Source organism: Corapipo altera, unplaced genomic scaffold (assembly GCF_003945725.1).
Source record: "Corapipo altera isolate COAL_440 unplaced genomic scaffold, ASM394572v1 112, whole genome shotgun sequence".
Lineage (NCBI taxonomy): Eukaryota > Metazoa > Chordata > Aves > Passeriformes > Pipridae > Corapipo > Corapipo altera.
The window spans coordinates 4,152,053-4,177,406 of NW_020884899.1; the positions used below are offsets into that span (position 1 = coordinate 4,152,053).

The 25,354-nt window shown below is 46.7% G+C and overlaps 1 protein-coding gene across 6 annotated transcripts in view; it reads left to right on the forward strand.

The window, feature by feature from the left end:
• The first annotated feature begins 5,963 nt into the window (after window positions 1-5,963).
• RNF220 (ring finger protein 220) overlaps window positions 5,964-25,354 on the forward strand; it is a 212,779-nt gene continuing 193,388 nt past the window's right edge. The window contains exon 1 of one of the 6 annotated variants that reach the window (XM_027649089.1): window positions 5,964-6,690. In XM_027649089.1, the coding sequence (XP_027504890.1) occupies window positions 6,066-6,690 (625 nt within the window). In that variant the 5' untranslated portion in view covers window positions 5,964-6,065. The remainder of the gene's footprint in view (window positions 6,691-25,354) is intronic. The other 5 variants (XM_027649085.1, XM_027649086.1, XM_027649090.1 and 2 more) reach the window with 5 other exon arrangements.

The window sequence follows — 25,354 nt, forward strand, 5'->3', positions numbered from 1 at the left end:
CACAGATCCCTCGCTCCCAAATAGATATAAATTTTTTAACTCTTTTTTTTTTCCTTTTTTTTTTTTCCCCTCCTTATTTTTCGGTGGGGCAAGCCGGGCAGTTATTTCCTCGCTTCCCTCCGCTGCTCCCGGAGCTCGCTCGCTCTCTCCACAGTCGCTCTGGGCAGCGACAATTTCATTTCCCAGCAGCTGCAAAACAAAAACTTTTTTCAAAGGAAATAAGCAGATCCACGCACCCACCCAGGGGTTTGTTGGTTTGGGATTTTTTTTTTTTTGTTTTTGTTTTTTTTTTTTTCCTTTCAAATACACAAACTCAGGCTTTTATTTTGCAATAAAAGTATCTGGAAAAAAAACCAAAACCAACCACCACCAAAAACCAAAACACCCGCCAGGGTTTCTGTGCGCTCAAGCAACACTGCCCAGCCAGTAATTTTATTTACTTCGAAGCTTTCATTTTTGCGATCGTACAGTCCCCGGGTGAACTTTAGTTTTAAGCCGTCCCCAAAATGCGCGATCCCCGCTCGAAGACCGGTATATTTTTTTAACAGCTCGTTGTTAAGTCGCACTTAGATTAATTTTGGACGCGGCTGAAGTTTGTCCAACATCCTCGCCCCTCCTCGGGTCCTTCATCCCTAAAAGATTGTCGCCCTTGCCCCCGGCTGCTTCCAGGTAGGAACCAAGAGCCTGGATCTCACATGCGGTGTTGTTCTGGTTTTATTATTGCAGATAAAACAAAGGTAGAGAGGCGGTTTAAATTGGCAGCGTTATTCAACGAATGAGCTAAAATTACTCCACATGTGAATGGCGTAGCTTGGAAAGCCAGAAGAGGTGAAAGGAATTATCCCTGTTTTCGCTTTAGGTTCTTTAGAAAACTTTCTGGATCATCCAGCGATGCGATCGAGAAATTGCAGGATTTTCTTTCTTTTAACCAGCAACCCCAGCTCTAGACCAGGGAAGTCTGTAAATAGGTTGGAAGCATGGAAAATAATTCTTCACCTTCAGATCTAAATACATAAAAACCATCTGGTTGACCACAATGAAATCATTAGGAACTGTCTACTTAAAGAGTTGTATTGAATGCTTATCCTTCCACACAGGAAATGTGTATGGTAAGTGATTGTTGCAATAAATCCAAACAACTCCGGGCATCTTCGCGTTTGATGATCTTTGTAACTCGGGGCTTAAAGAGGAAGAAAAAGTGGTGGGGGTGGAAAGGCGACTTAACGGGCTGTACGGACCGGGCTGGCGGTGCCCCTTCCCGCTGCCCTCCCCGGGATTGAATAATTCCCGAAGCGGCTGGAGAGGAGCGGCCCCGGCTGCGCCCCGATCGCCGCTTTCCGACGGGGCCGGGCGGGACTGAGCCGGGCCGGGTCGGACCGGGCCGTGCCCGCAGCCGCGGCCCAACAAACACCTGTTTAATGCGCCGGCGGGGAGCGGGAAGTGGCGGGGCTTGGCGGCGTCGGTAGGCTCCAACCCGGGGCTCACCCCCGACGGATTTTATTTTGTTTGGGTTTATTGAACAATCCCCTCGGGCGGGGGAGAAAAGCCGGCAGCGGGAGGGAGAGGGGGCGGCAGGCGGGTGCCGGCCCGGTTGGGGCGGGCGCTGCCGGAGGGGCCGGTGCCCGGGGTCGGTGCCCGGGGCCGGTGCCCGGGGTCGGTGCCCGGGGCCGGGGCGCGCCCGCCGCCCGCGCTGCCCGGCGGAGCGGGGCTTCCCCCGGGGCGACGCCGCAGGCGATTTTCGTTCGCATTTCGCCAAGTCGGGAGCGGGGCCGGGGATGCGGGCCGGGGGCGAAGCGGCAGCGAACCCCTCGGTAGGCTGTGGGTTGGTTTTTTTTTTTTTTTTCCTTCTTTCTCTCTTTTTTTTTTTTCCTCTTCCCGAACCCCCGGCGCTTCCTCTCTCCGGCAGCCGCCGCCGCGGGAGCGCCCTCCCGGCCCCTGTTTTTATTTTATTTTTTTTTTTAAACTGGGGGGTTTTAATTTTTTTTTTTTTTTAAGAAGTTTACAGCCAAACAGGAGCGGGGGCGCAGTCCGGGGACCGGGGCCGCTCCGCCCGGCCCCGCCGCCGCCTCCTTCGATCCCCGCTCTCCTAATTTTTTTCCTTTCCCCATTAAACCGGTTTCCACAGCAGCTGTCCGGGTGTGCGGCTGCAGTTGGCATATTTCACGCGTTGGAAAAGAAAAAATTAACTGTTTTTCCTTTGTATCTTAATCCAGTGATGAGAGCTCTCCTTTGTTGGCTTTCGAGCTTGCATTTGTTTTATTTATTATAAGGAAATCCAGTTTGGTTCAAATATATAATCCATTTGAGCACCTAAATCCCCAAACAGCTGGCATTATTTTGTTTTATAATCTTTGGCTTTTCTGCGCAGAGCATATTTCTGAATTCCTACTTGACATTTATGGGGGAAAACTTTTTAATGTAAATGGATATTGTGATTTTTTTTTCCTGGGCATTTCCTAATTTACATGCATCACCAATTTTCCTGGATTTCCTAATGTTTTAATCTTTTTTCCTCCCCTATATCCTGCTAATTAATTTTTTCCCCAAGAAAACTTTTTTTCTGGAGGGAGAAAGACATTAATTTGCCCCATTATTTTAATCTCTGGCATTTGGAAATGGTTGAGAGACCACAAAAATGCAACCTGTTGTAGAAGCCAGAGTGGTGTGTTCTATTTATTTTAATCGATAGCAGAGAGGTGATTTAGTAATAGGAACTCCGAGTAACATTTTAGTAGAAGATTTGCAGATCTGGTGGCTGTGTATGGGGTGTGCATGTGCTTGCATATGAGCGCGTTTCTTTGAGGCTGATTAGCAAATGGGGTTTACGCTTCTAACCAGCAGTCACTGCTGTTTTCTCCTCTTGCTGGGTGTTTGTGGTGCCTGCTAAATCCAGTTCTGTCATGGCTTCTCCTACTTTTATCAGACTTCCCTCTTAACTTATGCAGCACAGTGCTGCAACCTCTGTAAGCAGAGGAATCAAAACTGAACCAGAGAGGACTGATTACAACTTGTTCCTTGGTGAGAGAATTTTTTTTTGTGGTTCAGAGCTAAAGGCTCTTGATTCAATTTGCCTTGGTTGTGGCATGTTTAGCCTTGTTATTAGTAACATACATGATTACACATCTTGTACATCTTAAACAGGGTAGCTCTGAAAACCAATTACTATGCATATAGGTAGCCATGAAAAAAAATAGTAAGAAAATCAGAGTTAGTTTTCAGTGTGTCTGTCTAACCTTCATACTTGGTAGACAGTTTATGTAGCTTCCTAGATTGATCTCCACCCCTCCTCCCTCTACTCCTTGTTTAGTTAATTCAACAAAGACTTTTTGCAATCTGTTTGGAGTTTGTCTGATGCCGTGGAAAAGTAGCTGCTGATTTATTTGGTTGCTTTTCGATTTCTGTCTCTAGCCCGTCTTTTCTCCTCCTTTCAGCGGGGATGTCAGCTGTTATTACTTCCTATTGATCCCTTTGCAAAGTGAGAAGTGAACTAAAATTAATGTCAATTCCACTGCTCGGATCAATAGCTGGAGTTATTTTAATCTGGATTTGCGCGAGGTGCTAAATTAAAAAAAATCAGCATAGAGGCAGAAAAGTAGCAGCTCCTCACTCCACCTGTGCCCACTGCCTTCCCAGCACCCAAATGTTCCCTCCAGCTGATTACCCTGCAATCCATATTTTTTTAATTAAGAAGGTCAGTTAGTTTTCTTATTTTTGGGTTCTGTATTTAAACCTATGACATTTTGACATTGGGAGTGTATTAACGATAGATTTTCATAATGACTGGTCCGCCGCAGCCTAATCTGTCCGTGTTGCTGGGGGGCGGGGAGGTGTTGGGCGAGCAAGGAGCAAGAGAGAACGAAAAAGGAAGTGGGAGCCGAAAAAAAATTAAATTTGGCCGGCTGAGATATTGTAATGTGTTGATTTATTCCTGGCGTAATGAAGTTTGCAAACGAATAAACGACCATAGTGATTCACAGTATCCTACAGGAGTGTCAAGTGTTGCGGCCAGATTACTAATTTATGAAATACATTTAACGTAATGGGGTGAAAGCACAAGTAAAAATAGAAAAGCAGGCAGAGGTGGTTGCTTTTTTTTTTTTTTTTCCCTGGAAATCCACGTTTTTCCGTGATTGCTCAGTTTCACTTCCGTGTTAATGATTGTTTATTTCTGAGGACAGTGGCTTATTTGTATGCATTTCTTTAGATGTATAATTATGTGTGTGTGTATATACATATTTACATGGTTACACGAGCCCCCAGCCAGTGGCTGCAGTTTCCTGACCTCCAGGTTTTGATCAGCCTCGTGTGAAGCAGCAGAGCAAGTGTACCCAGGACTGCAGTGCTGACCAGGATGCCCTTGGCACCCCTCGCTCTTCCTCTCCCCTTCGCTCTCTGTGGCAAGAACTCAATGAGAAAGTTATTTAAAATTTGGAAGAGAGCAGATCTGTTAATGTGAGATACATAATCTGGTAATTTAGCAATGATGTCTATAAGGATGGGTGCCAAATGAGGAAGCAGAGAGATGATGTCCACTCATCTTCACAATTCATAACAGTCAGTGGAGCGGCTGGGTACAGGATGGGAGAGAGGAAATGCTATCACTGAACTGCATTAAAGCCCCAGACTGGATTTCATACACTTTGTTAACCTAGGCTCCCTCATTCATGGAGTACAAAAGGCACTCCATTAGGGAGACACTCTTTCACTAAGTTTTATTTGAGATGTTTGACCCTCTGGATTTAAGAGGCACAATTTGTAACAGCTTTTTATTATTATATGATTTTTCTGGCCCTTTGAGCTCCGGTGGCTAGTATATTGTTTCAAAGTTATAGTCCTTGTATTTTAAGCTGGGTTGTGGGGCCTGAATGGCAGGCGGCGGAAGCTTAAAAGAAAAGACACGAGATTGATTGGGGGAGAAAATAACAACACAGAAAGCCACTGCGAACTGGGGGAGACACAGAAAGGAACATTTTCCCTTCTTTCACCCTGGGAGGGGGCTGTGGCTGGGTGGGTGGCTGCCACCAACCTGGGAGGCTCAGCAAGATGCAAGGCAGAAATTTTGTTAACATTTTCCTCTAAATGTTAATGGCGCATCCAGGGCAGTTTACAAATCTACTTAAGAGTGAGTGCATTAGGAACTAAAATTACTGATCCATCCTCTCTTGTCCCTGACCCGAAAGGCAGACACTTGCAGAGATCAGATGGCAGAAGCACCCATTATGATTTTAAATATTGCCAGAGACGCCAGGCGTTTTACTGGGGAAGTCTCTTCTCCTTTGGCTACCAGGGACTGCGTGTGCACGCGTGTGTGTTTGTGTATTACACACACCAAGGCACAGTCACATTCCTACATTCCAATGATGTGTGTACATATATATGATGGTATTGGGTACTGTGTGTGTGAGTACTTACCTACCCATGTGTACTGTGAGAGTGAGAAAAAATACATGTCTGTTATATAAGTCTCAGGCATCCTGTACAGTATAAACATGTATGCTGGCTGATTTAACTATGTACTAAGGATATTTTTATGTTGATTCTACACCCCCTCCCCAAGCAAATAGTGGTGTGTGTATGCGGGGGCTTTCTTAAGTTTATTGCGGTTATATGCACATACCACTTGCCATATAAAATTCCAATTATAATTTGGAGTTACTATGTTAATTTTACGCTGAACCTTTTTTATTAGTGCATTATTAAATCTGCATGTTATTATGTTTGGTTTGCCTTTCATTCATTTGCACTGGATGATACCCTTTAACCTGGAGGGCCAGGGCTGATTCCACTAGTGTGTGAAGTTGTCTATTGATTTTCTTGAATGAGAACAGTGGCGCGTCTCCGGCCGGTGGCTCGTAACACATGTGGCCACCCCGCTGCTGGAGCGTCCCAGAGAGATGAGTGCAGTAACCTAACCGGCTGTGTTCTCTTTCCTTTTCTGTTTCCTTGCAGTGTTCGAAGGGTGACGATGCTCCAGTAGTTTTCCCCGCTCCATTCCTAGGCATCGCTTTGCTTTCCTTCCGGGGAAGATCGTTCTGCTTGTGATCCTGCTGAGGAAAGAGACTCCGATGGACTTACACCGGGCAGCGTTCAAGATGGAGAACTCACCCTATCTCCCCAACCCACTGGCCTCCCCAGCACTGATGGTTCTTGCCTCCACTGCTGAAGCCAGCCGTGACGCTTCCATTCCCTGCCAGCAGCCGAGGCCTTTTGGAGTCCCCGTGTCAGCAGATAAGGACGTGCATATTCCCTTTACCAATGGCTCATATACTTTTGCCTCCATGTACCACCGTCAAGGCGGGGTGCCGGGAGCGTTTGCAAACCGTGACTTTCCTCCATCCTTGCTTCACCTCCACCCCCAGTTTGCACCCCCCAACCTGGACTGCACCCCGATCAGTATGTTGAACCACAGCGGCGTTGGGGCTTTCCGCCCCTTTGCATCCACTGAAGACCGGGAGAGCTACCAGTCAGCCTTTACGCCGGCCAAGCGCCTCAAGAACTGCCACGACACTGACTCACCCCATCTGCGCTTCTCGGACACTGATGGGAAGGAGTACGAGTTTGGCACACAGCTCCCTTCCAGCTCCCCCGGCTCCCTCAAAGTTGATGATACGGGGAAGAAGATCTTTGCAGTTTCTGGCCTCATTTCTGACCGTGAGACTTCATCCAGTCCCGAAGACCGAAGTGACAGATGTAAGTACCTCTGTTGACTTGTTGGTGGTTCTTTAATTGTGCCTCACTGAGATACTCAACAGGTGATTGTCCCACAGTGCTGTGATACTTGCTGGAGGTGGAGGCAGAGCAGCCTTTCCTGCCTATCAAGCTCAGCCATGCAATATTGCCTTGTTCTTCTAAAAGGATTGACAGATTTTGAGGTGAGGTGCTCGTGAAGGAAACTCGCCTTCCAGCACATGCTGGAGAGGTGATATTGACCCTGCAGAAATCTCTCCATGCCCCAGTGTGAGGCTATAGGTGCTGGTACATGTATGTGTATAAACAGAGATGCAGCTGGAGTGTATAGCCAGAAACTTTCCCAAAGCTTGCAGCAAGCACGTGCCCCCTGCTTCTCCAGGTGTTTCTTTCTGACCTTTTCTTCATGCACACCATTCTTGTATGATTCACCATCAGGATTTGTGCCTCCGGTTAGGACAAAAATACCTTTTCCTCTGGTTAACTTAACAATATTTCTGGCCACTGAGGTCCCTCTTTAAGGCATAAATACAGATTGTTCCTACAATTCAATAAGCTGTTGCATCATGTGCTTTCTCTGAGTGTTTCCCCCATTTGGTGCCCGTTGAAAGGTGATGTGCCGTTTTGCAGGCCAGTGATCGGACTGAAGGAACCCAGTCCACTTGTTCATGACTGTAACTCCATGCTCTCCCATCACCTTGTCTCTTGTGGTGTTGCCTACACGGAGAGGCAGAGCTGTCCTTCGTGAAGGGCAGGCTTCCAGGTCTGCAGAGCTGGGAGGTGACCCATGATGGGGAGTGGTCTGGGGGCAGCAGAGCGTGGTACCCCAAGGAAGAGCACTGACTTATGATTAGAGTTTTCTTGTAAACCCAGAGCTGTAGATCAAGGAGTGAGTGGTTTGCTTTTCACATGGTCTCCTTTGTTCTGTTAAGTTTTCTTCTTAGAAAACCATTTTAATATTGTCGTTGTTATTAGTATTACTTTTTTTCTTAAAACCAAAACCTGCTGCACCGTTCCTTCCTCTCCCTTTCAGACGTGATTTTTCTTCTCCCCTTTATGATACCGAGGAGAGTAATAGAGACATTGTGGCTCTCTCTCCCCTGTCGGCGCTGCTTCCTCAGGCTGTCTCCTTGAATTAGGCACTGTGCTAACTTACCGGCGCTAAAAGGCATCTGCCTAAACCCAGCGTACCTTTTCAATAAAAGTCATCATAAAATCAACCTGCCTTGTAAATCCATCGCTCTTTGGTTTTGAAATACGCTGCAAGTGTGTCTTTTATGTCGGCATTTGCGAGGGTAGGACGATTCCCACTGAAGGCAGGAGCTGTGTATTTCTTGCAGTACCAATGTGATCTCTTATCTCTCTCCCCCCTCTCCTTCTGATCCACCCCCGACCGTGCTACTTTTTGTGCTGTAAACTCCTTTCATTGTTCAGCATCTCCTTTCCCTCCTTTTGGGTCCGTGGGGGAAGTGGCTGTAGGTGGGAGCGCATGTGGATGTGGATGTGTGTTAAGCTGGTAATGTAATTATCCATGGGGGAGGCAGGTGAGATGGCAAGGCTTGGAGACATCTTTGTTGATGCTCTTTCCCTTATCAATATAACCTGGCTGTGAAAATGAAGCTTGCTTGAAAGAGTACTCTGGGAGATAGCAGCGAAGGAGCGGGTCCGCTACCTAAATGAATTTAGAGCACGTCAACTGCTATGGATCTTGGTGGCAAAATCCTGTCAGATACCCCATTTAAAGAAGTAAATCTGTTAAATGAATTAGACCGCATGGAGCGCAGCTGTGGACAGACAGAAGGGTCCACATCCACCGCCGTGCCTTGCCTTTGCCAACAGCGTGTGCCGAACGTGGGTCCGCTCCTTCCTGGGAGCAGACGGGGCTTTGCGCGGGCGCGTGCGAGAGGCAGCCAGGGTGACACCGGCTCCCTGTGCCGCTGCCAGTGCCGTGGCAGGGGACCTGCAAGGGAAAGGAAGCAGAATAAAAACTTTGCAGGCAGCTTGGAAAACTTGGGCAGAAGTGGGAGGTGTTTTGTCGTATTGTTCTTGTCACCCATGTGGTTAAATTTCTTGAAGATGCTTTGCTGCGCAGTAGAGCTGAGCAAATGCAACATCCCTGCTATTTCATCGACATTAAAATTCTTCTGTAACTACCAGGATGGTGTACACTAAATATGTCTGTTGGCTCTGTATCATATTCCTATCACATGTAGATACCGCACCATGGAAACTTTGCTCCATTTAGACGGCGCGTTTATTTGGTGTGTGCATACACAGGTATGGGTGTGTTTCCTGGTGGCCAAAAGAGCAAGTGGTAGAGCTTTTTAGGGCATCCTATTAGTCTTTGATGTTGACCATCAGAAAAGGAAAACTTCCACAGTGAGGGACTCAAAAGATTGCAGTTAGCAGATATAATGGTGATCCTGTTTTGCTTTAACGTTTGCATTTGTATTTTTGGAGTTTCTATATAAGTGCGTACTGGGGGGGGGTTGTTGTCTCTGAGAAGTTTGGTGGATTCCTTGCGTAATTGTTATATATAGCCCTTTGTAAAAGCTGCCTACTTTTGCTCCTGATGGAGAATATGTTGCAGGTAGGTGGCTGTAGCTTCAAGGTAAAAATGTAATTAGGCTTTTCTACAACTGCGAGCAAAAATTGTAAAATTTTCTTAGATCAGCAACACCTTCCCATGTCTAATGGGTGCATTTCAGATTCGCAGAACTCATCTGTTTCGTTGTATTTTTCAGATTGCTGAAAGGGGTTGTGTTACATGGAAGCTGAATTGCTATGATTGCTCTGCGTGGTCTTCTGCTCCACTGCGCAGAAGCCTTTTCTTAATAGCTCATTAAAATATTTGTTTTACCCCATAGCTTAAATGGTAATTTTCTAGGAAACTTCCATTAAAACAAAATGATTCAATCACCGAGTTTTAATTTTCCTAAAAAACAGGTTTATGCTTGAAATACTTTGCAACAAAACAAGGTTCGAAGTCAAGCATTTACACCACAAAGAGTGTTTGGAAGGTGCTTATTTAGTCCTCTGCAACATGGGAAGAAAGTCTTGGCCTGTTTTCACCAGTGGAGGAAATGTGAGGAACTCAGTAAAATTTTTTGGGATACGTGCTGGTATATTCCAGATTAACACCTGGCCCTGTAAGATGTGTGTTTGTGCAGTAGAGATCGCTCAGCCTGTTGGGTGAACCTTTCCTTACTTTTAAAGCAGAGTGTTGCTTGGGTCCATACCCTGCATCCCCCAAAGGGACAGTATCTCCTTTGGCGTGCATTTGGGTGGGACTGTGCTCTCTGTTAAGCAGCAAATTGGGCTAGGATGTCTGTATTTGGACAAGTTGTCTCTTGCTGTAAAATGCAACACGTAAAATTCAGGAGATCCAGAGTGATGGAGTGTACAGGGGGCACACAGAAAAGTGGAGCCTTTCCAGGGAGATGCAGACATACCGTGTACTGGATGGACCCGTTCCCTTAGGTGCTTACTGAGAGAAATAATGCCATTTGTTAGAGTTTAGGAGCTTCTTGTAAAGCATGTGTTAAAGACACTGGAAGACATATTTTATGGGTTTCCTTTAATAAGCGTGCAATAATTGAGATTCCTAGAAAGAGTGGAAATAAATGGCATGTTCCTTTCTGCAAAAGAGATCTATAGCCCTATTTTAAAACCAGGAAAAAAAAAATAAAAGATTCCTGGTTTTGTTCTTTACTTCCAATAAAATGTGTCCTAGTGCCTTTCTATATCAAGTCACCGTGGCATTGCTTTCCCACAAAGTGACACGCAGAGGTCCATGCCGAAGCTGGAACCTCCTGGCAGATAACTGGACCTTGTCAGAGCAGACACTCCTGCCTTCCCTGCAGGGCTGCCCATACCCCCAGCCTCCTTGGGATCACAGAAGATGCTTTCCTGTTGCTGTCTGCTGCTTGGTCTCCGTCACGTGTTGTCTGTGACTTCTTGTGGAGCACAGGCCAACGTGTGAAGGTGATCCTCTAGGTCCCAGACACTGATTCAGTTTCCAGGCTCTGGCCAGAGCCTGGCTCTCCATGTCTCTGTTTCCTTGCTCGTGCTGGTGGCTCTTACCCAGCTCCTTGTGTGTCCTGAGGATGAGTGATTGAGCTGGGAACAGGCCGGGATCCCTTGGGATCATCCCTGGGGTGTGCTGGGTATAGTGGGGGTGGATCTATTAGCAGTATTTTGCTTATTATTATTTTTGATAATCATATTTAACCTTGGTTATCTGGGCACAGTTTGTGCTGCAACTGGTTTCTTTTGTGCACGAGAAGTTGTATGCCATATTAGTGAGCTCTTTGTTCCTCTTTGGGGTTCTAAAGAACATCACTAGCATGGAGTTACTTTTCCTTTTGAAACAACTGGTTTGTTATTGATCAAATGTAAATTGCACTTCAGGTGATGGACATCAGGGCTATGATGACCACAGCATGAATTCCTGAATAACATGGTGCTTTGGAAATCAGATCAACCCACCCGCTCAGACACGTGTGTGTTGGGATTTGTGTTTGTGGGCTGGGACCTGTGTAGAGAGCTCAGTGTGTGTATGTACATGTGCTGGGGGAAGTAGGGGTTTTTTCCTTATGTTTTATGGCAGAACAATGGCTTGGATGGGGAATGCACATGTGCACACATCCATCGCTCACAACTCTTCCCACTGGGATGCATCACTTCCAGGGCTGGTAAAATTCGGGGTCTAATGTGAAGTGATGCTTTGTTGCTAATAATAATCAGCCATGACCATGGGAAATTGCAAGCTTAACTCTGCTTATGAAATAATGAAATAAATCGAGTGGAATGTTTCCTTCCGTTTTGCAGTGCCCTGCATGATGTAGGAGGAGTGAAGGAGCAACAGTGGATTTTCTGAAGGGGTGGGCAGGCAGATAGGGCAGGAGCAGAGATGATATCTGTGCCATCCATCCCTGTTGCACCACCGAAAACACGCTGTCCTCATGGAGTGAGCTGCGTTGCATGGAGGGAGGTCTTGGAGCATGCGGCAATCACCTCCTTTTCCTGCTTTTCTGGCAACAACCTTCCTGCTCCCTCTGCAAACTGTTGCCGAGACTCCTTTCCATGCTGTTTGGCTTAATTGTCTTGTCGGGATAAAGAAATGTTTGAACAGTTAAAGTGGGGAAGGGCTGGATGGGAGCAGCCCCTGCCGGCTGCGGGGCCATCTGGCCTGCCTTGGATCTGCCGGTCTCCAGTTTATATTTCTCTTTCTGTTATTTGGGGCTATCTGGCGCACTCGGAATACCTAATCACCATGGTGAGAGGAGGGATGGAGCTGCCTCCCCCGCCACCCCTCTGGCCTCCCCTTCCCATCAATTGTCATGCAGAGCCCGGCCGGGTGCTGCTCCTCGCAGCCCTCATTTGCTGTCCTCGCCCGCTCTCGGCAGAAGGATGGCTTTTAATTGATCGTTTGAGGGGGAGGGCTGGGGCTGTTTTCTCCTCCAAAATGTTTCCCCTCGCAGCCGCTGCCATCCGGCCGGCCTTCGTGTCGTCTCAGCCATGCCAGCAATGCCTTGTGCCCTTTCTCTTCCTTTTTGGGCTCCCTGGGAGCCAGTGTTAGGGCTTACAACCACTGTCCTCGGAGTGCTGAGCAACACCGAAATGTCATATTTATCCATCTCCTGCTGGAGAGATGGGCATGGACTCAGTAAATATTTATTGCCCCTCTTTTGCCCTGTGTGTCTGGATGCTGGCAGGAGGGTATTTATTGTACAATTGCAGGGCAACCCCCCCACCTTGCTCGGTATTTCCCATCAAAACCACGGCCCCCAAACCGCTGGCCAAACCTTGCTTTTCGAGAAGGAATGAATCACATTAGATCTTCAGCCCCATCGATCAGACTCGACTGCTGTCAGAGAATTGCGGCAGGAGAAGTGCAGGCAGACTCTTGGCGGCTGCCGTGCTGTGCTGGGGATCGGGAATCCTGACCTCGGGCATGGCTTGGAGTCACGGTTTCCCGATCCCTACCGGGGGAGCAGTGATACCTCCCTCACAGCGGAGTGTGCCGCTTTGATATCTTCTGACAGAAGACACTAGGCAAGGGCAAAGTATTAGTATTATTAATATAGTACAGTTAGTAGAATATTATGAACTATTATAAATCATTACTGCTAAACTACAGTTATTAAAGGAAATGACCAAAGTGCACTTTGCGAGCCAGGATCTCTGACAGTTAAAACATTGTTTTATTATTTTACTTGCTAACTTGCAAAATTCAAGAGTTAGCAACAGTTTCCTGGTTGATTGGTAGCGATTGCGTAAGGAATTGGGAGAAGAGGGGGGAAGTGGGCGAACATTTCAGGAGGGAGAGAATGAATGAGCCTTAGTGCCTCTGTGATTTATTTTTCTTTCTTTGATATTTTGAAGGTCTTGAAGGAAAGAGACGTACTCAGGCATGGGCCTAATCCTGGTGAAAATGTTCAAGACAATGAGGTCTTAATGTTTCTGGAATTCCCCAATGAAAAAAAATAGAAGTGAAGGTGTTTGTGAATCACTGCTGGTTGTTATTTGTTTGATATCATTTAGACAAGTCCCATTAAATGCTAGCAGCAGATTCATTTTTCCCTCTTTGTTTGCCTTCCAGGGAGCAGAAAACAGACATAATTATATTTTACGTGAGACTGTAAGATTTCCTCTCATCTCTTTTTTTTTTTTTTTCTGGCTAATATCTGCAGCTATAAAATAAATTCCATTTGTGCATACATGGTGTTAGACTGAGGTAAATAACTGTCATCTAAAATCTGTCTAACCTTAATCTGCATCAGGAGCACTATAGAGAACTGTACCCATTTGTATAATATTAAGCTTTATTTTTATTATGGATTTCTAATGCAAATTCATAGTGGGAGCAAAGTTGTTTTCTTTTAATACCATATTCCAAGAAAAGCAGCCACTGAAAGCAAATTGTGACGATTTTTATCCCGTGGTTCATGTCACTGGTGGTCTTCTATCATGTCAATGTGCTTGATAGCCTGTGAATGTTTCATCTCTCTTCTTCAGGATGGAATAGCAGATTTGGGGATTTCTGAGGACATTTTTCAGCTATACAAAGCAATTAAAATTCTCCGGAAATTATGGATTTTTATTTGAGAAATTTAATGTAGGATTGGATTCCTATACAGCGTCCTCTGAAAAAGGGCACGTGCATTTTTTGTAGATCTGCACATGTAAACTGTATTGTGTCTTTCTGCCCCTTCATGCAGCCTCACTGTTTGCCTGCTTGGCTTTGCTGGCCTGAGTGTAGAAACTCACAGGTTACAGCCATTCGGGGCATATTCATTGAATTCAGTTTTTTTCTTAGTTTTTTTTGCACTGAATTATTTTCCTGTTACTGCTTGGATATTGGGTATTTGTTGACCAGATTGGCAGCCCTTCTCTGGGACGCAGCCCTCAAGTCCATGGAAGCTCTGGCTGAAGAAGTACTCTTGGGTTTGGTGCTATCTGTGTCCATCTTCTTCTTTGTCTTGTCTTTTAAAAACAAGGGTGGTGGTTGTGATGACCTGGGAGTTCTTCTTAGCCATCACTTTCTCCTCTCCTTCGACCATTTGCTGATGTCTTGAATTGTGGCAGTGCCCTGAGCAACAGAAGAGGGGGAGAAGCAATGTTGGGGAGGAGCAAGGCAAGGAGGGATTTATTGTCTTAAATGCAGATAACGTGGGAGGGAGACCTGGTGACAGTGAAACTGCTTGTGGAGTTCAGGTGTGGGACACTTCCGTCGTATTTTTCCTCACTTGGGACATAGTTTCTAATCAGTGTTGTTTTAAAACCTTCCTTTTTTGCTAAGTTGAGGCTGATAACAGCTTTCTCACTAAATTGCAGAAGAACAAGAACGTACTTTGTACTTTTTTTTTTTTTTTGGTGAATGTTGGGCTGTTCTGCAGTGGAAAAAGAAAGGCACCACGTGTCTCTGTATACCCCTAAAAGGAAGAGCTGGAAACTGTGTCCTTGCCTTCCCCCAGCAGTACTGATTCTTAGGAGCTGTTTCTCACCAGAGTAACAACATTAAGTTTTTAATTTGGAAAGACCCAAGAGCTTTCACGTGTGAGCTTTTTGCTTGTGCAATCCTGGGGCCTTACCTGGGCTTTCTAGATGTGCAGTGTCAAAACCCTGAGCAGGGCAAGGGTGGCAGGACACATCCAGCTGCAGCTCCTGGGCTGGGTGGCATGACTGGCTCCCTGAGCACGGGATTGTTCCTTGGGAGGCAGGTGAGTGCCTCGCAGTGCTTGTATGAAAGCGAAACCAGAAAGCACTGGGGCGAAGGCTCCACGTGACAGCCTCCCCAGAAGCAATTGGTTTTCTAAACAGAGCAAAAAGTGAAACTTGGGGGACTGCCCCTGACAAACTCATTTCTTTCTATTGGGATTTTCGGTACTTTGATTTAAATTCAGGTGTTTTTAATTCAAAAGGACTCAACCTTTTAATCTGATTTTTGTGTTGTTTCCCTGCACTTCAGGAAACAACTTGCAAAGCCATTTAGAATGTGAAATTGTCCGTCCTGTAACATCCCTCGCTATAAGGAGACATAGGATAATCATCCCTCATTGCAGAGAGCCTGCTTTGGCAGTTTTGCTGGGATGGGGAAAGCCCTGGTACCAGATTACAGCTCTGCCTTGTCTTCCAACCTGGCTTCCAATACTGAAGAATTCTTTTGGAGTTTTCTGTTCCAATCCTGTTTGGGGGGACGCTCCACAAAATTTCCTGCCGGAGGCCACACTGGAGCCTCACGCTGTTCAGGAGGCAGTGTGAGGGTGTTTGTGAGTGAGAGAGGAGGAGGGTGAATGGGGGCTAATGGCACCCTGGGTGCTGCACCTCAGGCTGGGTGAGTGAAAGCCTTATCAGGGTGGCCTGGCCGTGCTGCAGCAGGGCCGCCCCGCACCCAGCCCAACCTTTGGCCCATGCAGGCTGGAGGGAACCTTGTCTCCTTGTTGCTGTTTGCAGTGTGGAGGATCTTGTGAGGTTCTGATGGCTGTGGATGGGTGGAAATCCTGAGTGTTGGGCATCAGTGCAGGTCAGAGGTATCCAAGCATTGCAGCACCGTCAAGGGGGTTGTAGAAGCTCTCTTCCCTCTCTTGTTTATTCTCCTCCTTGCAAACTAGCCTCACTTCACATTGCTGGTGCTATAGGTGAGAGATAAACCCCCAGCAAAGTCCTTAGCCAGGGTGACAGCTTTTACCTCCTAAGCACTTGTCTTCAGCCTCCCTGAGGAGGCAGTTTGACCACTGGCTTTTTTTATTTTTACTGGGGAGATGAAGGAGCAATCAGTGACCTGGGTAACCCCGCACAGAGCACGAGCAGAGGAACTTAGCGATTACAATCAAGAAGTTGCCAGCCTGAGTGGATTCATACCTCAGGGGATGCGCCTTTGGATGGGAGAAGGGGAGAATGGGCAGCCAAACTCTTGTAACCCTGCATCTTTGCCCTCGGATTTGCACTTTGCTCAGCACACAGCCTGTACAGGACAGCTGGCCTTGCTCCTGCCAGCTCTGCTCCTGGGGACTGGTTGCCGCTGTCTGTGCTGCTCCTTCCTTTCTGCATATTTGGGTTCATGCACAGAAGTGTGGCTCTCAAGGAGCTGATCTGGTTATGGAAGAAGGGAGGTGATGGGCAGCCTTTGCTCAAGATTTGGGGCTGTGTTGAAGGTGCTGGGAGGTTCAGTAGTGTGGAAAGCAGGGCGTCTGCAGACCAGAAATTTAATGTCAGCAAGAGGTGTTTGAAAGAGTGTGAAGTAGAAAAATGCTGCAAGTTATTTCTGTCTTAATTTGGCAAATGCGTCCAGTCCCACATTTGGTCCAGGACTGAAATAATGATGATATTTGGATCAGGGCTAGGCTATACTGGAAAAAGTAAACCATGAAAGTCTGCAGATCTGTCTCCATTAGACAGAAGTAATGTTCCCACCATCTCATTATTTTCCCCTCTTAAAATGAAAACAATGCGTTGACTGTGGAAACAGGGGAGGATTGTGTTAGAGTAAGACAGAACTGGGCAGAGAGAACTTGAATCAGCCTTACTTGCATGTAACAGAGGTGGACCTTAAACTAAAAAAAAAAAAGGCTTCACATTTATTCATCTCTTCAGGAACACTGTGAGGACCCAATCAGCCCTTGGGCATGTGCATCTCCCACCCCAGGGAGCGGGCACGCGTTGGCAAAGGCTGGGGAAGGTTACAGTGTCAATGAAAAACATCTGTGTGTATGTTCTCCCAGATGTTGCCAGTTCTGTCTGGGTTGTTAGCTGCACCTGGGCAAAGAAGAAAAGGAAACCCCTGGGTGGTGTGATGGATTTTGCAGAGGAGAAGGCAGTTAGACACCACTTGCTGATAGTCTCTCTGCTATGTACTCAGGTGGCTCCTGACAATCGGGTGATCCTGGACCCACATTTTTCTGTGTCTAAGGAAATGTGTCATCAACTCGTCACATACCAGTTCTTTTAGTTTTGTTGCACATTTCTAGCTTGATTAGTGGGGGAGTATTGAAGATGAAGGACAAGTTTATTGGCAGAGCTGAGTGTGCCTAATCCTCACAGCCATGTGGAGCAGGAAGAGGGAAGGGCTGCCTGGGCAAAGCCCTGAGCATAGGCTGTGCTTGTGCTGTGGACTCTATTGACCTTGGACAGGCAGAGTAATTTCTCATCAGCCGTCTTTAAAGCAGGGGTTATGATATTCCCCTGCTGAAGGTGGTTATGTTCATGTTCCGGAGCTGCTCGGGTCCTAGAGCAGTTGTTATAACCATGGTACCCGGATTGAAAAGGCTGCATGGGGGGAGGGATGGTGGCTTGTTTAATAAACATGATAATTGGGATTTTTTTCTGAAGAAACAGTTGCCAAATATTTTTTTTTTTTAATGAAACTTGGATGAACAGCTGAAAGCAGTGGCTAGGAACGGTAAAGAAAGAACTGAGGGGGAAATATTTGGAGTAAGGTAGATAAAAGTGAGAGATAAAAGAAATAATGCAGGGAAGGATGAGTAATCAACATTCTTGGAGTCGAAGCGCAAGCTCTGGCTTCCTTCCTGAGCAGTAAAATAAAATTAAAAAAAAAAAGTCTTTAGAACAACAAAACTCTGGACGCGCTGGTTTCCTTCCTGACAGGCCCAGCCTGGTGGTGTTTCGATGAGTCCTCATTGGCAACCAGGGCTGATCTAAAGGCCAAAGGCAGAAAGATTGGGGGGAAGGGAGAGGAATTTAACTCCTTGAGCTCTGCTGGAAAACCAGAGGTCTCACGCTTTGTGCGCATTCCTTTTGCCATCAGTGGAGCAGAACAGTGCTCACTGTGGTTCAGAGGTCTGAGAGGTGACAGCTACATTGACCCAGGTGCTTGGTCATAGTCAGATGTTATAAAACTAAAGTGAGTATTTTTAATCCTTGTGGATGAAATTCCTAGGACTGTGAGAGGTACAACATGGCACAACAGCACCAATGAGCAACGCGGGAGGGGACTCTGAGTAGGAAGCCCTGACACGGTGCCGTTGACATCTCAAGGATGTTCATTTTACTCATGGCACCCAATTTATAGTAAAGTGCTGCTCCAGTGTCTTTGGGAGCTGGGAACGTGGGAGGGGAGGCTGTGTGTGTGCTAGACAGGTTGAATGGCTTGGGCAGAGCTTGTTTTGCAACTAACTCTCTGAGCCTTGCCGCTCTCTGCAGGGTTCCCCTCTCTGAAAGGTCGAAGCTACTTCTTAATTCTCAGCAGCTGACAAAATATTTATTTTCAGGTACTTAAAATATTATAATTTGAAGTGGAGTCCAGGGCCCTGGCTGGAGCTGAGCTTTTGTACTAACAGCTTCAGTGAAATGCCTTTTTCCTCCTACAACTTGCCAACAAATGCTTGGAAAATAATTGTGGGACAGTCATCCCTTTAGTGAGCAGATCAAGAAGATTTGAGACTTGCCAGAGACTTTCAAAGGACAGGCCAAAGGTTCAAGTTGTTGCCAGTTCTATTTGTCTTAGCCTTTATACTTACTTTTGTGTCATTAATTTCATCAAATGTCTGTGGGTAAAAGGCACCCAGCAGGCTGCTGCTTTCGCTGAGCTCTCTGGGAGTACTTGGACATCTCTCAGGAAACAAGCCCACCTTTTTGTCCAGGGAGAGAGATTAATCCCACCACAGCTGTAGCAGAAAGAGGTTTAGCCACTAACGTGACACGGAGACAGTTGTGCTGGGGGAGCAAGACCCTTCTCTGCAGCCCTTTTTAACTGGTTTTGGCAGAGACATGCACATGTGAATGATGCACCAATAGCACCTATAGAGACCTACAGAAATAAAGTGCCACGCTTGGATTTTGTGGAAGTTGCTGAAATGAGTGCTCAGCAAGAAGGAAAGGTGAGCACAGGCCAGGTGGAGGGGACCTCAGTGCCCCAGATCCTGTTCCTGGCCCTGCTGTTGGGTTCTCAGGATCATCTACATTTTTGTTTGCTGACAGGTTATTCTGTTCCTTGTGGTAGGCAGGGCATCACTGTGGAGCTCTTTGCAAGGGCTATTCTTGCTAGATTAACAACTCTGTTGGCACTGTCCTCTCCTGGGGGCCGTGCAGCAAAAAAAGCGGGGAGTAGGCTGTTTTCCCAGCAGGATCCCTGCAGGCAGAGCTTCCTTGCCCTTCTCTTGTGCTCTTGTGCCGCAAACCTCTTTCCTTGGTGCTCCCATCACGGCCTGCATCCTGACAGCTGCTTTCCTACCCTTTCTGCCCCAGTGCAGCCGGCCAAGCACATTAATTTTTCGGCAGAAGTGTTGTAATAATTAGGCAGCTCGTCGGAGGGTTTAGCAGTACTTAACCAGATGTGAGAAGACTCATCCCATGGTCCCTGCTCTCTTGCTGGGCTCCAGCCAGCTGCCTTTTCCCGCCTGCTCAGGTTGCTTAGAAAGGGCTGTAGGAGATCTCCCGGCTTCCCTGGCTCCTCTTGCCTCTCTTCTTATGTTAAACACTCATTTGAAAAGGAGAAAGAGGGAGGGTGGAAATCCTTGGGCTGTTTGGGAGAAGAGCAGCAAAGAATTAAAAGCAGACACCTGCAGCGCTTGGATTTGAGACCTCCATCATTAACTCTTCCCAGGGCAGCATCCCCCAGGCTTGTGGCCCATCTTTCGGTGCCAGGCAGGGCTCTGTGGTGAGATGCAAGGGCTGGAGTGGGTGGTGCTGCTATCCAGGGCTCTAGATGACTGCTCATTACGTATAATCTCCATCAAGTTTCATATATATATATATATATATATATATACATATATATATATGTAAAAATATGATATTTCTTTATATATATGAAAAATCTCCATCTCCCCTGCCTCAGTTTCCCTCCCTGCCCTGTGGGGACGATGCTGTTTCCCTGTACACTGTGATCTATAAGCATTTTTACACAAGGCACTATTATTATCACTAACGTGGTTATAAAACAAGGTTGTAGTAAACTGTATTGTCTGCCTAATCCATATTAATGGAAAAAACTGTTGGAGACAGGATATTGGCCTGGATGGCCCTTGGATTAAGTTGTTCTGACAATTGTTACTTTTCTATGGTGAAGTTTTATAAATACACACTGGCACTGTATATCATGTTTAAGAAAATCTATATACAACCTATAGGTTTATGGTTATAAAGAGAAAAGACGTATTAAATCAGCAAGACCAAGGGAGCAGGCAAGATATAAAAATGATACTGTATTATGCTGGAACTTATTGAAAATCCCAGCGCATCTTTTTTATGTAAATGGTAAATTCTTTTCTATGTTCTGAATATGTTTCTTAATGTGTGTCACGTACCAGAATAGTAGCATGGACACAGTTGCAAATACGGTGTGTGTTTTATTGTGAGTATTATACTGCATAGCAGAGTGAGGGTGTTGAATGCTGCAGTCAGTTATATACAGCTGTAAATGGGAGCTACCTGCTGTTCTGTATACAGCCAGCTGCATATTTATTAGCAAATACCAGTCTAGGTAAAATGAAAATAAAACAGGAAGTTGTATTAAAGACTCCAAGGTTTAAAACCAGTTTGCGCAAAGCTCCTGGGATCCCACTGCGGGGAACGGTCCGGCATTTTCTGACATTAAGTCTTTTCCATCTGATTTTTCTTGTTCTGTGAATTCGAAATCCTCTGCTGAACTCCCCCGCTCATCAGTTTGTGGAATAATTCATCAGTGTTTCAAAGCAGGGTAAAGATTGCGTTTGAGGCTGGAGAAATCACGGTTTGGCTCCTTCCCTGGTGTAGCTGCAGCTGAACATATTGAAATCACAGAGTCGTAGAATCCTTTAGGTTGGAAAAGACCTCCAAGATCATTGAGTCCAACCATTCACCCAGCACTGCCACGTCCATCACTAAGCCATGTCCCCAAGTGCCACATCTACAGGTGTTTTAAATACCTCCAGGGATCAGAGTTGCTCTGATGGGTGAGAGGTCCCAAGGACCTGTGGCTACATACACACGCATTGCACACACATGTGCACGTTGCACACAGAGCACGGGTGGCCGATGCCTGCAGCAGGAAGGCTGGGTTGTGAGGGCAAAGCAAACCCCACATTTTCTGGGGTGCCTGTGGGTTTTCTGACTGACAGACACTTCTGTGGAGATAAAGGCATCAGGGCAGAGCATGGGCTCCCAAACGAGCTATGGCTCTGAAATACCCGAGTGTTTGACCTAGAGGGAGCTCTCTTACATGAAGAACAAGACTTGGCACAGCCTGCCGGAACAGCTTTTAGTGTCTGTATCTTCAGCAAACTTCTGCCTTCTGCATCCTCAGCTTGCACTGCCGGGTACAGCATTCCCCTGAGAGAGGTACAGAGGGTTGGAGAAGTCCTGTGGGTAACTCCTGTGGTCTCGATTCTGCAGGGGCAAGAGCCAGAGCCTCACTCGTTCTCCAATTTGTTTTTGTGGAAGTTAATTTCTTCTGACAACAGAAGAAATATTTTTCCTATTTTTTCTGCTCCCAGTAGCACCATCACACCTCACAGATGAGTCACAACTCTTGGGGTGCCAGACACTTGCTCCCTTCTCTGTCAGGAGGAGGAAGGGTTCCTTGGTGAGGAAAAGTCTTTTGTTGGCTGCTGAGGGTGCTGTTAGCAGCCTGAATCACTATGGAGATATTTATGGCATGGCCTTGGGTGGCTCAGTTTCTCCCTTTGGATCTCTCCTTTTAAATGGTTTCATCTCCCCTCATACTCCCCGGGGGGTAGGTCCATCTGCCTGAACACAAATCCACGATGTTTTGGGGTTAGATGAACTGGTATTTCCTTCCCTGGAAGCTGGGAAGTGCTGAAGGTGATAGAGATAGACCACAGTCAGCTCTGGCTCCAACCTGTTGTGAGCCTTTGAAATTCCACCGGTCCTGCTGCTCCCGGTGGGTGCAGGAACTCACAGTCCCAGGGCAGCCTGCCTCTGGACACCTCAAGGCATCAGTGAGAGGCATGACTGAGCTGACAGGGAGCTCACAGCCTGGGGTACCCATTGCAGCAGGGCAGAGGGGACATGGCTCTCCAGAGGTGTAGCTCTGCGCCTCCAGGCCACCCACTGATTTAAGAGTGAAAGAGAAACTTGCTGAAGAAACTGCTGGGGCAGAGGTCTTAAGAGAGCCCAGAGTGCCTGATAGGCCACTTAAAAAGAGGACTGGATAAAAGCAGAACAGTGCAATTCTTTCCTGGGTCCAGAAAACTGCTCTCTGGGAAGGGGGTGGGGGCCAAAAGAACAGCTTCATGGTGCAAGGGTCAAGCTGGAGAGATTAAGAGTGGTGATGCTGCCCTGTTCCTCCATCTCATCCCCAAGCAGTCCAGGTCCCCACCAGGCTGGGTTCAGCCTTTGCAATACCTGGCTTGCAGGGTTGGGGCGGTCGTTCTGCAGCCCCACTATCTGGTGGCTGGGCTGCTTTAAAAGAAAGCTGCAGAGAGGCAAAGCTGGGAGGGAAATTAAGGGCAGATGAGGTAGGACAGCATGTATTTTCCTGTGGTGCTTTTCTTTCTTATTTCAGAGGTTTTTTTGTGGCTTTTGAACAAAGGAGTTTGGGGAAGGAAAGGGTGTGTGTGAGGGTAAGGAGCTGAATGGGGAAGGTGGTTGGAGGGAAGAAATGGAGAACTAAAACACCTTTTAATTCTTATTTTTAAAGAAAGACCTTGCACTAACACTTTGTGGGCCTTCAGTTTGCAGTCTGGTGTGTGTTTTCCAGAGCGGGCAAAGAGAATTGTGAGCAGCAGAGGCAGGAGAAGTTACTTTGATATCAACCCCCAATTTGGCTTGAAAAATGCCAGAGAAAAGTCAATGGGATTAGAATAAGTGCTTTTCCTTTGGGATGACCTCTTCTCTGTGTCTCAGATGATGGGCATTCCTTCCCCATCCTGCTGTCCTTGGTTTGTCCTAGCAAACCATACCTGAGCCTCCATCATGCCCTTCTCCAAGTTGGCACAAGGAGATTATGGGAAGCAGCTATTTGCAAGGCTATCTCCCTTGGACTTCTAACAAGATTAGGGGATGCTGTGGAAGACTGAGCCAGGCCAGTTGGCACAGCCAGCTTTGGGGTCTCAGCAAATGTCTCTGCATGTCAGTAGTGCCCAGGCCCCTCCCCATCCCCAAAGTTTCTCTCTTTGATGGGAGGAAGCCACTCAGTTGAGTACAACTCCCACGAGAAACAAACTGCTCTTCTGTCCCATGAGATGCTGCTGCCTTTATACCAAGAGATATTAACAGTGCAGAGAAAACCAGGAGCAGCATCCTGTGGGGAAAATAGAAAGGACTTAACACCCACAATTTGCAAAACAAGGGGAGCTCAGGACATTGGAGGGAGGTGCTCGGGTCTTGGATGAAGTGGGAGTGTCTGTAGAAACTGGGAGTAGAGATGAAAGGACTAGGATGGAAGGAAACACTGTTGCAAACTGAGAGAGTTGTTAGAAACAATCCTGGAACTCAGGTGGCTCGAAGGGAGTATTGAGAGTCCTACACGTTTCTGTTGTCTGTGTCCCTAATGAAACTATACCCCCAAATGAGGAGGCAGGTAGGGGATGATGAGTGTGACTTGAACATGCAGAGAAAGATGAGCAGGAGAATGACTGTCTTCTCCCTCTGGGTCCAGTCTGACTTAGGGCAGCTGTCTGCTCTTTTCTCCAGGCAGCAGGGTGATGCTCAGCTGCACAGTGGAGGAGCAAGGATGCTGCTGGCTGCTGCCTGCTACCTCGTGGCCCCCTTGGGGCCTTTTGTGACGCCCAGTATGGGAGAGGAGGACCAGAACATCCTCAGCAAATGGTTTTGCAAAGACCTCCCTTTCTCTATATGGCTATGTTTTCAGCTCTTACCTAGACTTTATGCTTAAAAGGTCCTTGCTTAGTAAGTCAGGAGAGATGCGACTTTGACTTGCAAACTTCAGGCTTGATTTAAACAAGGACAACACTTTAAAAATAAATCCTTTTCTCCTGATTCCCTAAGATTCATCCAGGTAGAGTGTTCTCACTGCTGGCTTACTGCTCCAGTTTAAAGAGATAATTTTGGCCAAAGCCACCCTTCTGTAGTAGCCTACAATTAGCAATTAAAGCATAAAAAATATTTCCATCGAGTGACTCCTAAATAAATGCTTGTCACTGCTGATCAGAGTTGGTTTATTTCCATGTGTGTTTTCCTTCCTTCTTTTTTTGTATAACTTACAGCCCTGTAAATGCTCAGCAGCTGTTAATATGATTCTGTCGATACGTTTACCATGGTGATTTGGCTATATTTGGCGAGCGTGTGAAGAAATCACTCACCGGTTAGAAGAAGGAAAGACAAGCTGTCGATATCAAGGGAGAAATGCTAATAACCCCGGTGACAAATCATTCCTGGGAATCTCAAAGGGTTAAAAAAAAAGCAGCAGCACTTCCCGGAGAGAGGGGCCTTGGCGAGTGAAGGTGACTCATCCGGAGCTGCAGACACCAGCTGTCATCTCCAGCTCCTCCTGTGCTTAATCACTTCACTTTTCCAAAGAAATATTTTGTTCTAATTCAAACAGACCTGGGCTTGTTTGTTTTTTATGAATTATTTACTGGTGAGGAGAACCTCTTGAGGTATCCGTCTTCACTCAGAAATAAGTGGACTCTCAGAGCCTGCCACAGCACTTTAAAGCACACAGTTTCCTCCATGATGAACCTTTCTTTTTTTTTTTTTTTAACATCCACTTAAAATCAAGAGTAAACCCTAGAAAGTCAGCTCTGGACCTTGGACCATACTGGAGAAAATGCACACAGCCTTTGGCCTCATCTGATTGCTCTTTGAAAGGCATCCCTGCCCATAGGTGTGGGGTGGTGATGCTCCAAGTGACCCTTAGGACTGCCACTGGTTTCCCAGCGTGGAGGTGGAGATGTGCCCCCATACCTGACTTGCTCCTAGATGCATTCCCATGGGAAGCATGAACTCACTGTGCACAGAGCAAGTGCATGAAGGGGCCTGTGTGTGCCCCTGACCCCCATCTGGGCACTGACACCCTCCAGCTCTGGGTGATGTTTCTGTTACTTAATAAACCCACAGCCAAATTCCACCTGGCCGTTCTTGACTTCTGCTCTTTGCACATTTATAGCTCTTCCAGTGGAAAGAGGAGCTCGTATGATATTTTGCAGTCCCAAAAGGTCTGATCCAGCAGCCATGGAAGTAAATAAATGGAAAAATTTGCACTGACTGGACTGGGCATCAGATTAGTCCCTAAATGTTAGTT